The 17,886-nt window shown below is 40.9% G+C and overlaps 1 protein-coding gene across 5 annotated transcripts in view; it reads left to right on the forward strand.

Annotated features, from left to right (window-relative positions):
* Nucleotides 1–305: 305 nt before the first annotated feature.
* The window catches only part of TAF1 (TATA-box binding protein associated factor 1), a 106,536-nt gene continuing 88,955 nt past the window's right edge, over nucleotides 306–17,886 (forward strand). For 2 of the 5 annotated variants that reach the window (XM_084869405.1, XM_084869403.1), the window contains exons 1-16: nucleotides 307–498; nucleotides 1,510–1,624; nucleotides 1,762–1,878; nucleotides 5,453–5,572; nucleotides 6,662–6,903; nucleotides 7,253–7,471; nucleotides 7,830–8,048; nucleotides 8,404–8,611; nucleotides 9,825–10,001; nucleotides 10,361–10,488; nucleotides 10,586–10,693; nucleotides 10,813–10,986; nucleotides 11,427–11,600; nucleotides 11,802–11,906; nucleotides 16,943–17,143; nucleotides 17,305–17,446. In XM_084869405.1, the coding sequence (XP_084725531.1) occupies nucleotides 319–498; nucleotides 1,510–1,624; nucleotides 1,762–1,878; nucleotides 5,453–5,572; nucleotides 6,662–6,903; nucleotides 7,253–7,471; nucleotides 7,830–8,048; nucleotides 8,404–8,611; nucleotides 9,825–10,001; nucleotides 10,361–10,488; nucleotides 10,586–10,693; nucleotides 10,813–10,986; nucleotides 11,427–11,600; nucleotides 11,802–11,906; nucleotides 16,943–17,143; nucleotides 17,305–17,446 (2,629 nt within the window). In that variant the 5' untranslated portion in view covers nucleotides 307–318. Of the gene's footprint in view, nucleotides 499–1,509; nucleotides 1,625–1,761; nucleotides 1,879–5,452; nucleotides 5,573–6,661; nucleotides 6,904–7,252; nucleotides 7,472–7,829; nucleotides 8,049–8,403; nucleotides 8,612–9,824; nucleotides 10,002–10,360; nucleotides 10,489–10,585; nucleotides 10,694–10,812; nucleotides 10,987–11,426; nucleotides 11,601–11,801; nucleotides 11,907–16,942; nucleotides 17,144–17,304; nucleotides 17,447–17,886 lie in introns of those variants that run through there. The other 3 variants (XM_084869407.1, XM_084869404.1, XM_084869406.1) reach the window with 3 other exon arrangements.

Genomic DNA, 17,886 nt, shown 5'->3' on the forward strand with positions numbered 1-17,886 from the left:
GTAGCCACGTGACCCAGGCCGCTCCTCCCGATTGGTGAAAGATCTGCAGCAATGAGAACGCTCCTGCGCAGGTAAACATAAGGGGCAGGACCAAACATTTTCCTTGGCCAATCGCTTTCTACATACCCAGCCTCCTGATCGTGTGCGGTCGAATCAAAAGCCGTTAGTAAAGTAGTAACACCAATTCTACTTTCTTGTAGGAAAACCGGTCTTTCCGGGTTTTTCCCCTCCCCCCTTATTCCGTTTCCGGTAGGGGCGGGTAAGGTCAGGGAGCACCTTGAGTCACTTCTGTGCGACTAATGTTCGTATATCCGGTACATGGGTCCAAACAGGGGTTTGCTGGTTCCCGCAGCCTCTGCGGGTACCACGGCCGCCATCATGTCAGACACGGACAGCGACGAAGATTCTTCTGGGGGCGGCCCATTTTCTTTAACTGGATTCCTTTTCGGCAACATCAATGGAGCCGGGCAGCTGGAGGGGGAAAGCGTCTTGGACGATGTGAGGGGATTGGCGTGGGCTTAGGTCTGGGAGTGGTGCGACTAAGGAGAGGAAGTGGAGAAGAGCAGAGGGTGCTCAGGGCCCGAGAACAGAGGGCGATGGGGCGTGAGAGGAGCGGGATCGCCAAGCAGATGCCAGCCTGGCGGAGCGTGCAGTAACAGTGCAGGGCTCCGTTTCGGGCGAGGGTGGGGAGCAGAGAGAATGGCAGGTGAGCCCCTGTAAGTGCGGGGGTGCTGATGTGGGTGGCTTTGGAAACAACTTTCCTGCCCAGGCAGGAGGAAAAATAGCTCAGTTTCTAGGGAAGTTGTTTTCAAACCGTTGCTATGAGAACCTGGGGATTCTTGAAATCGCCTGCTTTCTGACATGGCTGCACTACCGTGGCTCTGAGCTGGAGGACCGGACAGAACCCGCAACAGATCGCGTGGTTCAGGCCCCGGTTCTGAGGACGGTGAATGCTCACACTCTCCGGGGCGGCCCTTTTGTGGCCCCAGTGCGCCCGCTGGGAAGTTTTCCCGGTTTCCCCTGACATCCATGGAATTGTTTCCCGTGCCCAACGGAAACTCAGTTACTTGTTTTGGTTCATTTTATCTCGGAGGAAATATAGACTGATATTCCTCCTCCCCTGCAAAACCCCCCCCCCCCCCCACACACACACGTTAGCAAGAAAAAGTTCCCGCCTCGTTTTCTGTGATCCCACATGACCTCGCTTGCCTTCGTGTTTATGCATGGGACTACTGTTCCATTCATTTCGTTTTGGCGGCGGTTCTTTTACGTTCTTTTTTCTTATGTTACTATAAAACGTGGTGGTGAAACCGGGCGGATGTTCATAAAGGTCTGATCGGCGTGGAGCGTAGTGGAAGGAAGATTTCCCTTCCAGACTTGAATGTGATGGATGCAGCAGAGCCCTGTTTCTTGTGTGTCTATAGTTACGCAGAGCGGGGAGATCAGCCTCGGGGTGTGGGAAGCTTGCGTTGAGCTGTTGTCCTCCACTCTGGTGCTGTCCTTTTTCAGGAGTGTAAGAAGCACTTGGCAGGCTTGGGGGCTTTGGGGCTGGGCAGCCTGATCACTGAACTCACGGCCAATGAAGAATTGACTGGGAATGACGGTGCTCTGGTAAATGATGAAGGTGAAGTGGGTCATGGGGAGCAAGGCGGGGGAGGAGGCCGGCCACTTCCCGTCCATGTGCTTTTCCTTGGGAATCACCTAAGGGGCGGAGAGTCACTTGCTCTGGGTTGAGCTCTGCCCTCCCGCTATCATTTATAGGATGGATCAGGAGCACGGAAGATGCTGTGGACTATTCAGACATCAGCGAGGTAGCCGAGGACGAAAGTCGAAGATACCACCAGACAATGGGGAGCTTGCAGCTCCTTTGCCAAGCAGGTGATTCTTTGGTGTCCTCATCGGAGCATCCCAGGGCATTTTCTTGATGTTGGGTCCACTTTGTGTCTCTACACGGTTTCTGTCATTGTTCTCGCCCTCTGTGCTTTTGTTCTGCTTCTCTCCCTTTTTGAGCTCAGTTCTGGGGCACAGTATGTCACCATAGTCAGGCTTTCATTTCTCATACTGATTAATCCCAAATTCTTGAGGAATGCCAAGTAAGGATGATAATACTTTGCTTTTTATCATCTGGTATTTTAGTCACTAAAGCGTTCACGGCACTGTTTTAGATCCTATTTAAACTCAGTCTTTGTCCTTAAGGAAGGATTAAGGCTACAGTGTCATATAAATGAGCGCATGTATTTGCTGACTCAACTTCTGTTAGTCACTTACTACCTGTATGCTTCCACAAAGCACTTAATGCTTACCACATATGTAACATGCTGCATTATAGAATCATGTCAGAGTTGGAAGGGGTCTTAGTGATTACTTATTCTTAACCTCATCATAGATTAGCAAAACTTGAATATTAGAGAACTTTAATAAAATGTGGAACTTTATCAAAAGTTATACAGTTAGCTAGTGGCAGACCTGGAGTAATTCAGCAACTCAATTTATTAAACTTTGATTGAACAGCTGTCATGTGCTATAAACTGTGATGGACAGCGTGGTACAAAGATAATAAGATCCATATTCTGACCTTAAGCTCAGTTCTGTGGTCTAGAACCTAGGTCAGCCCCACACTACCTCTTCCTCCTTGAAAATTTTATATGAAGTTGCTCATTGTCCACTTCTTTGAATTAGATTTCAGGCTGCTGAGAAAGGTAGATAAAACCTTAGTAAGTATTTGAATTTAGTTTCTTCAGGGCCAGTTAATGGATTTGAATGCTGCTTGTATAAAGAGAATTAACTGCACCACAGATAGAAGGAGTAACCCAGAAAAATAGAAACTACAGACTTACCTTCAGGGATATTGTTATCATTTCGGGAAGGTGGGATAAATGAGTGCAAAGCAAAGTTATTCATCATAAGACAAATCAGCTACAAACTCATGTTTCTGTATAGAGTGTTATATTTAGTTTTGAGGAGCTGCCAAAATAGCTTAGTCAAATAGCATAATTGTTATTTTAAAAATACGTATTTTTTATTGATTTTAGAGAGGAAGGGAGAGAGAGAGAGAGATAGAAACATCAGTGATGAGAGGGAATCATTGATTGGCTGCCTCCTGTATGCCCCACACAGGGGACCCAGCCCACAAGCCAGACATACCCCCTGATTGGAAATTGAACCCGTGACCTCCTGGTTCATAGGTTGATGCTCAGCCACAGCCACACTGGCTAGGCTGTAACTATTATTTTTGAGCATCCTGACTTAGGTTAAGGGAAAGGTGGTAGCAGCTTGACTTTTAGAGGATGATGTACTTTTCAGGTGGATTTATTGTCTTGGCTAGGGATGGTAGGAAGAGGGTAGGTGGGGGTTTCCTAGTTGGATTTTATGAGCTGACCTGGGAAAGATGATGCTGACATGTTCTTTTCTAAGTTGCTTTGTCCTCTGAGGATGCCTTTATGCTCTTAGCTTCCTCCTTCCCTGGCATTGGCCTCTTCACACTGCTTGATTTCCAAGGGTGTTTCTTTGGAATAATTGGAAGTGGGTGGAGGTCATTAGAAAAGGCCTCACTAAGGTGAATTTTAAGTAAAATTTTGAAAGACAAGGTCTGATGGAGAGGAAGCAGCAGGGCATATTGGCTTGGAAACATGGCTTGTCTAAAGGTTTGAAAATAGAAATCGTGTGTATGGAAATTTGACCAGCAGATTTTCTTGAAAGGGATGGAAAACACTGCAAGAACCAAGGATAGAACAATTTGATGGCACCTTTTTGTATGTATTACTTGGGAATTGATGCCCTAAAGCAGTGGTCGGCAAACTCATTAAGTCAGCAGAGCCAAGTATCAACAGTACAATGATTGAAATTTCTTTTGAGAACCAATTTTTTAAACTTCTAACGCCACTTCTTCAAAATAGACTCGCCCAGGCCGTGGTATTTTGTGGAAGAGCCACACTCAAGAGGCCAAAGAGCTGCGTGTGGCTCTCGAGCCGCGGTTTGCCGACCACGGCCCTAAAGGATTGTGAACCAACATAGATTGTTAGGTAAGAGGTAGTGTGGTATAATGAAAAGAAAATGGACTTTGGAGTCAGCATATCGTAGGTTCAAATCCCAACTCCATATTTAATTTGCCCCTGGGAAAGTTGCTTATTCTCTGAGATTTGGACTTCTCATTTGTAATAATCCCTCAGTTTTTCTGTCTGCGATAAAGGTGATAATACCTACCTCATTAATAATAGGGCTTTTGGTGGGGAGATTTAAGATCGTTATCAGTGGTGTGAAGTCACCTTCATAATACAGTGTCATGATAGATCTCTGTTAATGTTAGTCGCCTTCCTAAGTGAAAATGAAAAGTGATAGTTGATACTTTGGGGATTTGGTTAGAAAAAGGCTAAAGGGGCAGAGTTACTTGGAGATTGTTCTTGCAGGCTGGATGTATCAAGGACTAGAGTAGAGTGACAGTATGGGAAAATGATAGGCAGGCTCAAGCTTGAGAGTTGCTGATAAAGGATCAGTGGGCTTGGTGAGTGAGGAAATGTGTTTGAAAGAGTATAGGCTCTGTTATTAGACCAGACTTGAATTCTGACTTTGTCACTTAAGACCATATGATCCTAAGTTGCTTAACTTCTGTATCTCAGAATAATTCTACATTGTTGCATTGGGAGGATTATAGATAAAATGGCTACAAATACCTAGCACATTATGGGAGCTCAATAAATGGACACTGCTATAATGACTATTAATGATTGATTAGAAAAGGTGTGTTGGTAAGAGATTGGTGAAGAAGACTAAAATTATAAGCTCAGGAAATGAGAATGGAGGTGGTATATAATGACCAAAAGGATTTTAAAAGAGGTGAAGAATATTTTAGTGTGATATGAGATGCAGTTTGAATATCTGAGTGAGAAGGTTCTTTAGGCAGCAGAACATGTGTTGCAATTGTGCAAGGGGTATGTCAGGGCAAGACATAGATTTGGGTTAAATCTGGAAAAGGTGATTATTGAGAAAAGGGAATGGAGAAGTATGTAGAGGAATAAAAGTAGAGTGTTCAGGATCAAGTGTTGAGATGCCCTTGAAGAGAATAATAAACTGTAGAAGGTAGACAGAAAAAAATGTGTCAAAGATTTGGGAGGTGAGAAGAAAGTCCTGTCTTTAAGGAAACCAACAGAGAATGTTAAATTCAATTATGAGATTGATCAGGGTGAAAATAAAAAATAACATAGGATTTGATCAGGAGCAGGAGCAAAGGTTTCAAGCAATTCTTGTGAGCTCCTTCACCAATATGAATTGTATATAGTGTTACAGCATTTGGTGATATCACATCATCTCTTTCTAAAGGCAGAAGCTGCATCTTCTGTGTGTTTTTAAGGAATTTGTATAGTGCTTCATGTGATACTTTAAAATCTTGAGTGACAAGGGAGTTCAGGGTTATTTTCTGACATTCTGGATATTGAGATCACCTTGTTTTTGGTAGAATGTGATGATGATGATTATGATGCTGATTGTGAAGACATGGATTACAAGTTGATGCCTCCTCCACCTCCACCTTCAGGACCATTAAAGAAGGATAAGGACCAGGATGCTATTACTGGTGGTAAGCAGAGACAGTCTACTTTTGTCTAGGTAACAAGTTCCATTCCTAAATCTAGGCTTTGACACACATAGGGGGGCTGTTAAAATTAAGCTGCTGGTAAAGGCTATAACTTCCAGAAGTGATTCATACAATTTTTAAATTTCCATATTAAAGGGAAGTTTTACTTTTTAGAACGTTTGACAGCAGTATTTTAGCATGCATTCAAGAAAATGTTTGGGTCGGTGGTTCTCAAATCTGCCTGCCTGTCAGAATTACCGCGGGTCTTTTTAAAAATGCAGATTTCTGATTGTCCCCTGGAAAGTGTGATTTAGAAGATCTGGGGTAGACCCCAGGAATTTCAAGGCATTTCCAGAGTAATTTCTGAAGCAACTGATCTGCATAATGGTACTTGGGAACTACTTGTTTAGATGAGTCTCTTGAAAATAAATAGTTAAATAGGGAAGGCACCCAATAATGTGTATGGATCATATAGAGCTAGCTATCAGGTTCAGAGGTTTCAAAGGCAGGATCTTCAGGGATCCTCTCACCTATTTCTGTATCTGCAACAGTAGATTGGGAAGAGCAGTGTGTTTGATCTTCCTATATTTTGAGGTTTATGTTAACCTAAATTTCTATTAGAGCTTTAAGTCATTTCTTTTTAGTCTGCAGGCTAAATAGCATTGGTTAACTTTATGTCATAGTTCTTATTTTATGCTAAATAATTTCATTATCTTGTGGACTTAAAGTTTTTTCCAGCTATGGGTCCCTGAACTAGACATGGTAAGGTTTGTCTGGTATAAAAGTGTTCTATTAATTTCCTATTGGTCATAATACTTGAGCCTGACATATTTACAGAAAGTAGTAAATGTAGTAATAGTGTTTGTTTTCTCTCATCACAACCCTAGGGTACCAGGTACAAGGTGAGTTGGGGATGGTGGGTGATGCTGAGTTGGAATGAATTTTCTGGGTTGCATACTACTAGTAATTTGGGTGCTTGGAACTATATCCCCTGCCACTGAGCCTTGCACAGTACCTGGAGTCAGTGTTGGCTGAATTTGAGGAAATAAGCTCACAGTTACATGCCAAGGGGGTTTTTCTTCCTTGTTGCAGTGTCTGAAGATGGAGAAGGCATCATCTTGCCCTCCATCATTGCCCCTTCCTCTTTGGCCTCAGAGAAAGTGGACTTCAGTAGTTCCTCTGACTCAGAATCTGAGATGGGACCTCATGAAGCAACACAGGCAGAATCTGAGGATGGAAAGCTGACCCTACCACTGGCTGGGATTATGCAGCATGATGCCACCAAGCTGTTGCCGAGTGTCACAGAACTTTTCCCAGAATTTCGGCCTGGCAAGGTACTTTCTATGGAGAATATCTATATTGAAAATCACTGACCTCTTCTAAATACTGAATTCTGTTGTTAAAATGCTGAATATAGAATGGATAACATTTAAAGGTTTCCCTATTCAATGACATTGTATCAGGTCTTTTTAAAAAGTTGCATGTGATTTATATAGTTCTCACTATAAATTGTCTTTTTGTCTTAAAAGAACTAGTCCAAATTATTAAGGGACACTTCTTTACTTTTTGGATAGATGTTTTAAATCTGAATTCAGCACTCTTTAATCCCTCTCTGACAGTTGAATAGACCCCTCAAGGGAATTTCCATGAATCTCTGATACAGTAAAATGTTCTGTGTTTTAGGTGTTACGCTTCTTACGTCTTTTTGGACCAGGAAAGAATGTCCCATCTGTTTGGCGGAGTGCTCGGAGAAAGAGGAAAAAGAAGCACCGTGAGCTGATACAGGAAGAACAGATTCAGGAGGTGGAGTGCTCAGTAGAATCAGAAGTCAACCAGAAGTCTTTATGGATCTACGACTATGCACCACCACCACCTCCAGAGCAGTGTCTCTCTGATGATGAAGTAGGCAAAATAGACCTGGGATTAAGATTTATGAGGGGACAAAAAAGTTTTCCCTAGTTCATGTCTAAATTGGATATAACATCTTAGCAGGCTGAGTGCTGTGCTGATTATCAATGAGTAATGATGGGTTCAATCCCATGGCTGTCCCTTCTCTATTGTAATAGAAAAATATTGGGGGGAGGCAAATGGTAATATACACATTGGTGAATAAGAAAGTTTAGATGATAGGCAGTGTGCCATGATAAACCTTCATTGTTTGTATTCTAACTCCAGTTCCGTTCAAGAAGTATCCTTATGACTCCTCTTAGGACACCTGTGGTTAGGAAAGCCTCTTCCCCTTCTACTTCTTCTGTTGCAGATCACAATGATGGCTCCTGTGGAGTCTAAGTTTTCCCAGTCTACTGGAGATATAGATAAAGTGACAGATACCAAACCAAGAGTAGCTGAGTGGCGTTATGGGCCTGCCCGACTGTGGTATGATATGCTGGGTGTCCCTGAAGATGGCAGTGGGTTTGATTATGGCTTCAAACTGAGAAAGATGGAACACGAACCTGTGATAAAAGGTAGAATGATAGAGGTAAGCAACACTAGTGTGTGTAATAAAAGAATCAGGGTAACGAAGGTCCTATCAGTTTTACTTTACTTTTCAATTGGGAAGATACTGGGTAGGGTTTCTTTGGTGGGAAATTTATGTGTCTTAGCCTTTTGCTTGGTATGGTATATAACCCTGGCAAATAGGCCCCATTGTAAGAATTCTGTTTGTGAAATGAGTGGTATATTAGACTAGGAGTATGAAGAGGCAGATACCCCTTCATTATCAGGTTTTTCTTTCAAGTCAAGGTCCATATTTGATGTATCTGATGTGGGATTTGGAGTGGGAACTTTGACCCATGACCATTCAGGAATTTGTTGTTCCTTTCCTGCTTCTACAGGACTTTAGGAAATTTGAGGAAAGCAGTGGCACTGATCTTCTGGCTGATGAAAACTTCCTGATGGTGACACAACTGCATTGGGAGGATGATATCATCTGGGATGGGGAGGATGTCAAACACAAAGGGACAAAACCTCAGCGTGCAAGCCTGGCAGGCTGGCTTCCTTCCAGCATGACTAGAAATGCCATGGCTTACAATGTTCAGCAAGGTATGCTTCCTTGCCAGCTGTGTCCAGCACACTGCCCTGCATCTCAATAATCCTAAGTGGGCTTAGCTGTGAGCTTTGCTGCTGCTGAGGTATAGTGAAATGTTTTGGATCTGAACTCTGATTCTGGTCTGTAATAGTTTTTTTATACTAATGAGCTAGGATGGGAATCACCATTAGAAAAATGTGAAAAACACTTGGAAGTTAAAGATCTTTCTGAACTTTAATAATTCTTTATCTTTATAGTTTATTTTTGTTTCCAAAGCCTCTTTGTCTTTACCATTCTAGAGTTTGCTTTTTCTCTCCTTAAATATGCACAAAAATCGTATGCTATGTAGAAAACTTTGAAAATGTAATACAGTATCAAAAATCACTGGTAATCCTATCCAGAGATGATTACCTTTTAACTTTTTGGTGTATTTTGTTTTCGATTTTCTGTTTTCTGTTTGTTTATGTAGGTAAACTTATCTCTGTAGGTATAGTTTTGTATGCTGTGCTTTTCTCTTAACATAAATATTCTTTGTCATTCAAAGTTCTTCACAAAAATGTTTAATGACATGGGAAGCTCATTTTAAATGGAAACAATTTGAAGTAATATATTGAATATCCTGTTTGTGTAAATGAAAAAAAAACACCTATATAAATGTGGGAAGCTGACTAAAAGAATATATACTATGGGGTACATAGTGGTTATTTCTGGTTTGTAATATCACAAACTTCAGTTTTCTTTTTTATACCTTTCTCTAGTTTCTAAATTTTTCTTAACTAACCTGGATTACTTTTATAATTTGGAGGAAAATGTCTTTTATTTTTAAGTCTAAGAAAAATTTTTTCCTTCTTTCCATTCTATATAAATGCTTTATTGGTTGTATAGTATTCTTATATGGATGTTTTAATAATTTACCAAAAATGATTATATTTCTAATTTATTTACTATTATTATTAGCATATTTTACCATATTATTTATTACCATAATTTAACCAGTCCCTTATTTGGTCATTAATGTTTTGACTAATACAAAAATACTGCAGTGAACACTTTTTGTCTGCAATATTTTATTAAAATGAGAAATATACTCTACTGTTTCTGTTCAGTACCACAAGTAACTTTTCAGTCACATGATTTACTAACATTTGCTCTTTTTCCCTTTGCTAGAATCATGATTGAAAGGAACATAAATGTTTTGTCTGCTATTGAGTGTTCTGTTTTGACTAGGTTTTACAGCCACTCTGGATGATGATAAGCCTTGGTACTCCATCTTTCCCATTGACAATGAGGAGCTGGTATATGGACGTTGGGAGGACAACATCATTTGGGATGCTCAGGCCATGCCCCGGCTGTTGGAGCCTCCTGTTTTAACACTTGATCCCAATGATGAGAATCTCATTTTGGGTATGATACTGGCAGGGACCAATATTTCTCTTTCATAATTGACAGCTTGCAGCTAATGTCAAGGAGCAGGAATAAAAAGTTTTGGGAAGGTCAAATCTAGAAGCTTCTATGTAGCAGTTTGAGAGATCAAAGTTGTGGCCAGTTTCTGATATTTATGTATTGTTTAGGGAAGACACAAGGTAGAAATGTTGGAAAGTAGTACTTTTCATATGTCATGGGGTATAGTTTGGTTAGAGTGAATCATGGAGTAGAAATGGTTTGGGGTGGGGTAAGAGATCTGGTTCAGAACTGCAAGGGCATCAGTAGAAAGGTGAATCTTCAGAGAGAGCAACTCCAGAGTGATTTTGTTTCATCCTCAGAAATTCCTGATGAGAAGGAAGAAGCCACGCCTAACTCCCCCTCCAAGGAGAGTAAAAAGGAATCATCTCTGAAGAAGAGTCGAATTCTCTTAGGGAAAACAGGAGTCATCAAGGAGGAACCACAGCAGGTCTGTGAAGGGAAAAGGGTGTAAGTATTTAGAAGAACAAAGAAAAGTAACCGAGAAGGGAAGTCTGACTAAGGTTTATTTGATGTCCTGTCATTAGAACATGTCTCAGCCAGAAGTGAAAGATCCATGGAATCTCTCCAATGATGAATATTACTACCCCAAGCAACAGGGTCTTCGAGGCACTTTTGGAGGAAATATTATTCAGGTAAAAGTATTTTTTCTGTGGATGATGGGAACCACTGCTTTGTTTTATTGGGGCATATGAGTCAATCTTGCCTGGGCTGGAGTTGTTTTTAATCTGAATCCTTGTATTTTCTGTCTTAGCACTCAATTCCTGCTGTGGAATTACGGCAGCCCTTCTTTCCCACCCATATGGGGCCCATCAAACTCCGACAATTCCATCGCCCAGCTCTGAAGAAGTACTCCTTTGGGGCACTGTCTCAGCCAGGTCCTCACTCAGTCCAACCCTTGCTAAAGCACATAAAAAAGAAGGCTAAGGTATGATTGAATCCTAGTTAGAAAAAAAGTTATAAAAGTTAACATTAAAGTATTAATTGGGGAAATGGACTGGCTATTAGATGATATTAGGGAATTATTGTTTATTTTTTCAAATGTGATAGAATGCTGTCGGTATTTAGGAGAATATCCTTATTCTTAGGAGATGCATGTGAAAATACTTAAGCGTGAAGTGTCATGATGACTGCAACTTTCAAAAATGGTTCAGCAAAATCTGTAGAGAGATCGTTATAGGTAAAACATAGCAAAATATAAACATTTGTATCTAGGATGTGGGATAATAAATGTTCATGCGTTTGAAATTTCTTTTCAGTGAAATTGAAAAGGCAAGGTAAATTGTTCTTGGTGTTAATTGTCTTGAAATGAACTATGTCAATGTCTATTTTATGAAGAGCTGGACTGTATCTCTTTGTTCTGGGCAGATGAGAGAACAAGAGAGGCAAGCTTCAGGTGGCGGAGAGATGTTTTTTATGCGCACCCCTCAGGACCTCACAGGCAAAGATGGAGATCTTATTCTAGCAGAGTACAGTGAGGAAAATGGACCGTTAATGATGCAGGTTGGCATGGCAACCAAGATAAAAAACTATTATAAGCGGGTGAGTCTCTGCTCAGAAAATCTTTATTAATACAACTATAGTTCAATATCTAGTTATAATCTGTGAACATATATTTTGCATTTTTTATACTATAAATTTCTTGAGAACAAAAAATGGTATCTTTTGAAGTTCATGAATTATTTTTGCAGGTTTATTGATTATATTCTTTGGTAGTGACTGGGTCTATTGTGTTCCTTATAGAAACCTGGAAAAGATCCTGGGGCTCCAGATTGTAAATATGGAGAAACTGTTTACTGTCATACCTCTCCTTTCCTGGGCTCTCTCCATCCTGGCCAGTTGCTGCAGGTGAGAAATTTTTTCCTGTTATAATTCTTACCTAAGGAAATTGACAAAATGAGTAACTAGTAAGCTCAGATAACTACTTTCACACCAAATATGGGGAAGATCATTATAATCCAAATAGTGTTTTGATCTTTTATTAAAACTGGCTTCTAATTATGCTATTCATAAGGTAAATTTCGAATAGTTTTTTGAAAAAAAATAGTTTTTTGTAAAGACCCACTGGATAAGAAGTCCAGAAGCATCTGGGTGGTATAGGGAAATCTACCTTGGACTGATAATTTACTGTGGTTAATTTTGTGTCAAATTGGTATGTTTTAGTTGTGTTAGTTGTAACCACACCAGAACCTTATAATCCTCAGCCACATAGTGAATCGTTTTTTTTTGTTGTTTGTTTTTTTTAATCCCCTCTTTGTCCTGATAGATGTAGAGAGGCCCTCTGGTAACCTAGCTTTTTAATTTAATAAGTCTTTTATTGTTCAGATTTTAATTGTTTCTTGCCACCCCCCCCCATAGCTCCCCTCCACCTGGTTGCCACCTCACCCTCCGCCCTTACCTCCCCACCACTGTCCTCATCCATAGGTGTACGATTTTTCTCCAGTAACTTCCTGTACCCTCCACACCTCTTCCCCCCTGAGAATTATCAATCCACTCCCATTCTATGCCCCTGATTCTATTATATTCACCAGTTTATTCTGTTCCTCAAGATTTTTAATTCACTTGATTTTTAGATTCACTTGTTGATAGATATGTATTTGTTGTTCATAATTTTTACCTTATTTCTTCCTTTTCTTAAAGAATGCCTTACAGCATTTCATATAATACTGGTTTGGTGGTGATGAACTCCTTTAGCTTTTTCTTATCTGTGAAGCTCTTTATCTGGCCTTCAATTCTGAGTGATAAGTTTGCTGGGTAGAGTAATCTTGGTTGTAGGTTCTTGCTACTCATCACTTTGGATATTTCTTGCCATTCCTGTCTGGCCTGCATAGTTTCTGTTGAGAAATCAGCTGACAATCAGATGGGTACTCACTTGTAGGTAACTGTTTTTTTCTTGCTACTTTAAATATTCTCTCTTTGTCTTTTGCCCTTGGCATTTTAATTATGATGTGTCTTGGTGTGGCCCTCTTTGGATTCCTTTTGTTTGGGGTTCTGTGCACTTCCTGGACTTGTAAGTTTATTTCTTTCACCAGGTGGGAAAAGTTTTCAGTCGTCGTTTCTTCAAATAGGTTTCAGTATCTTGCTCTCTTTCTTCTTCTGGCACCCCCATAATTCAGATGTTGGTACGTTTATAGTTGTCCCAGAGGCTTCTTCCACTATTTTCAACTTTTTGGATTCTTTTTTCATTTTCTTTTCCGGTTGAATGTTTTTTCCTCTTTGTATTTCAAATCTTTGACTTGATTCTTGTGTTCCTCTAGTCTGCTATTGGGTCTCTGTGTAATATTTTTTATTTTAGTCTGTGTATGTTTAATTTCTAGTTGGTCCTTTTTCATATCCTTGAGGATATGAAACCTGGAAAAGATCTGCAGGTTTTGGAGCTGTCTGACCAGAGCTGCAGTTGGTTAAGTTATGATAGGGCAGGCCATTTATATTTAAAAGCTGTTAAATTTATCGGCCTTTTTCTAGGAAATTCTTGAAAAACCTTATAACCGTGGTTTTGAACTCTATATCCAGTTGTTTGTTTTCCTCAATTTTTTTGTTTGTGATCTTTTTCTTTGTCTCTGAATTTTCGCTGCTTTCCTGAGTTGGTAGGGTGGCTTTGTGTGCTAGGTGTCCTATATGGGCCAGTGGGTAGGCCTCCTAGTTACCTGAGGTGGACACTCTTGGTGCACCCCTTTGTGGATGTGTGTACAGCCTTGTTGTAGTTAATTCTTGATTGTTGGTATCACTGGGAGGTATTGACCTTCAGGCCAATTGGTTGTGAGGACCCGCTGTGTCTATAATGGAATAACTGCTGTGCTGGAGACATGCTTATGGGGCAAGACTTGTTTCAGTGGTGCTTTGGTGCTCACTGAGTCTGCCTCTTGAATGTGTCACTTGGATGTGAGTATTTAAATCTGGTGTTGTCTCACACTGACCACTAGATACACTAGCTTCTGGATCTCCAATGGGGTGTAGGTCAGCTTTTGTCTTGAGGCTTCCCAGCAGGAGCTATAGCAAGAACTAGTTTTCTCCTCTTTGCTTGGGGTTTGGAGGTTTTGGAGCTGTCTGACTAGAGCTACAGTTGGTTAGGTTAAGTTGCGATAGGGCAGGCCATTTATATTTAAAAGCCACTGTGTGGAACTTAGGTGGGTTTGTATTTTGTGGGGGGCAGGGTTTCAGGGACTCACTAGGTTAGGGCATGGCCAACAGCGATGGCTGCCAGTCAGCAGTCTGTTTCTGCATTTCCAAGTCCCTGAACCCCAGCGCAGTAAATAATGATTACTGGGTGCACCACTGTAAGAAAGTCACCCTCACTTTCCAACCTGATGGCAGACTGTCCAGCTTCTCCCCGTAGGAGTTTGGGTCCCCAGTGTTTCCCCAGAAACGAGTTCAGAGTAATTAGGAGCTTGTCTCCCTTTGGGTTGAAAGAAGCAGCGCACCCAGACACCCGCTGCCAGCCCGATTCGCGTGCCTACGTACCTCAGCTTTTCAGCACTTGTGCACACTTTAACGCCCTTTTGTCTTTCCTTCTAGTTGTAGAACTTCCACTCAGCCAGCTTTCCCATGGTTTTGGGTGATAGATGTTTTATCTTTTAGTTGTAGTTTTGAAATTGTTGTGCGAGGCAGCAGTTTAGGTGTTTACCTATGCTGCCACCTTGGAATCTCCCTGGTAACCTAGCTTTTACATATTTTATTAAGGGGAAGTGTCATGTGAGGAAACCTCCAGCACTTTTCTTTTTTTCTCCACTCCATTTTTCTTAACAATCTTAACACTTGCCCTACTCTTGTACTGAGTTCATTATTATTGCTTATTTTTCTAAAGCCTCTCCAAATCCTTTAAAAATATATATATATATTTTATTGATTTTTTACAGAGAGGAAGAGAGAGGGATAGAGAGAGTTAGAAACATCGGTGAGAGAGTGTCTTCGATCAGCTGCCTCTTGCACACCCCCTACTACAGATATGCCCGCAACCAAGGTACATGCCCTTGACTGGAATCGAACCTGGGACCTTTCAGTCCGCAGACCGACGCTCTACCACTGAGCCAAACCGGTTTCGGCCAAATCCTTTTTTTTTTTTTTTTTACATCTATAGTCCATTTCCCACCATATTTTGAGTATCCTATATAATAAAAGGCTAATATGCAAATTGACTCTAAAGGCAAATTACCAGTTGCTATGACATGCACTGACCACCAGGGGACAGACGTTCAATTCAGGAGCTGCCCCCTGGTGGTCAGTGCACTTCCACAGCGGGAGCACCGCTTTGCCAGAAGCCAGCTCATGGCTGGCCAGCGCAGTGGTTGTGGTGTGAGCCATTCCCATCTCCACGGTAGCACTAAGGATGTCTGACTAATGGCTTCGAGGCTGCCAGAGGGATGTCTGACTGCCAGGTTAGGCCTGATCCCCTGGGAATTTTCGTGCACCGAGTCTCTAGTCATTTTTATGTTGTTCCTGGCATTCTAGCCTTGTAATTTCCTTTTGAGATTTTTCAATCAATCCATTCCCTTCATTTGTGGCTTTTGTAGTTTTTTAAAGATACTTTATCTTCTATAGTTTTTTTCCTCTACATTTCACATTGAGAATTTTCTTATCACATCCATCTATTGAAGATTTTTCTGATCATTTTTCTGGTTTTTCTGAGAAGTCTTTCCTTAGAATCACAGGCTTTTTGTAACGGGTGATTCCCATTTGGCTGCTACTTTAAGGTCAGATGTTTTTGTCTTTTATGTTTAATGTCTTTTCTAGCACACTTTCTACTTCATTAGTTGTTTTTGTTGTTTTTTGTTTTTTTTAAAATCTTACCTAATAAAAGAGAAACATGCAAATTAACCATCACTCCATTATGCCCACAGCTAATCAGAGTGTGTATACAAATTAACCCAACAAAGTGGAGGCTAATTTGCATATGCACGCACAGAGCGTTGTAAAGCCTGCTATGAGGGGAAGGGGTTGGTGGAGGGAGCTACTGGAGTAGTGCTCCAGACAGAAGTCAGGACTTGCTGGCTCTGGGCAGCCCAGGAGCGGGGACGTGCCAGCTCCTGGGCGGCTGGGGGTGAAGCCAGGGGAAGGAAGGCCTATTCTTACACGAATATTGTGCAACAGGCCTCTAGTTTATTTAATAAATGTTTTAATCTCACCTATATTATGTCAGGGTCTATGCCGGGGTCTAGGGTAGCTGGCATAGTACTTGTTAGTTTTTAAAGTGATTTTCATATGTAATCTTCATAGCAATCCTGTGAGGCATTAGGCTTTTTCAATATCTCAGTTTTGTATATGAGGAAAATTAAGCTCAGAGATACTAATTTAATCTGACATCCTACAGTGAATAGTAGCAGAGCAGTCAATGTCATTTGAATCTAAATCCTTTAGTTTCCCCATTCTTGATTCTTAAAAATAATCAGTGGGAGGAAATTATTTAATTCAATTCGATGTTCCTTATTATAATTTGTTTATATTGCTGGGTGGATGGCATAATGGGGATGAGAGCAAATTACTGTGGTTTTCCTTTATCATTAGTTGACTAAATTTCCTAGGGTGTGTGTGTGTGTATGTGTACAATGAGTGGCCAGATTATTATGATCTCTGAACACATAATAATCTGGCCACTCAGTGTAGACTGACCACATAGTTGGGATTTTAAAATAAGGTTTTCTATGTGTAACAACTGCATTGTGGGTAGTTAAAAAGAAGCAGAGGACTTACTAGCCAGAGGCTGGGGTTCACTATCTCCTGGTCCCTTGGCATATCAAGATTTGCAAGCTTTCCCTTATATATATAAGTACACTGAGTGGCCAGATTATTATGCATTCAGAGATTATAATAATCTGGCCACTACGTATATTCATATACATACACATACACACAAATATATATAACTTTTGTATTTTTACTTTTGTTAGGCATTTGAGAACAATCTTTTTCGTGCCCCAATTTATCTTCATAAGATGCCAGAAACTGATTTCCTTATCATTCGGACAAGGCAAGGTTACTACATTCGGGAATTAGTGGATATCTTTGTGGTTGGCCAGCAGTGCCCCTTGTTTGAAGTTCCTGGGCCCAACTCCAAAAGGGCCAATACACATATTCGAGATTTTCTCCAGGTAAGAAGGATAGAATAAGGAGGGGATCAGGATACACATAAAAGAGTATGTGTATTGGGGGCACATCGGTAAAAGTCAAAACACAGGGGTGTAGAGGGAGGGTCCCTGGTAACTTTTATTCTTTATTTTGCCACATAAAATATATTTGGTTTGTTGGGCAGGTTTTTATTTACCGCCTCTTCTGGAAGAGTGCAGATCGGCCACGGCGAATCCGAATGGAAGATATAAAAAAAGCCTTTCCCTCTCATTCAGAAAGCAGTATACGGAAGAGGCTAAAGCTTTGTGCTGACTTCAAACGCACAGGTCATCAGTTGTGATTATTTGTCCTCTCTGCTTCTTTCCAAAAAAAGAATTAGGGCTTTCAGTTAAAGGATAACCATACGGCTAATAAAATCGATAGAAATTGATAGTCATCAAAAGGAGGAAATAGCATATCTTTTACTTATGGAAACTGGGATTGCATTTTGATTTTTCCTATTAGGAAATTCAAAGTGATTGGTGTATATCTTTTTTTTTTAATATATATTTTTGATTTTTCACAGGAAGAGAGAGGGATAGAGAGTTAGAAACATCAATGAGAGAGAATCATCGATCAGCTGCCTCTTGCACACCCCCTACTGGGGATGTGCCTGCAACCAAGGTACATGCCCTTGACCGGAATCGAACCTGGGACCTTTCAGTCCGCAGTCCAACGCTCTATCCACTGAGCCAAACCTGTCCCGGCGGTGTATATCTTTTTTTTT

The sequence above is a fragment of the Pipistrellus hanaki genome, assembly GCF_964339955.1.
Source record: "Pipistrellus hanaki genome assembly, chromosome: X".
Lineage (NCBI taxonomy): Eukaryota > Metazoa > Chordata > Mammalia > Chiroptera > Vespertilionidae > Pipistrellus > Pipistrellus hanaki.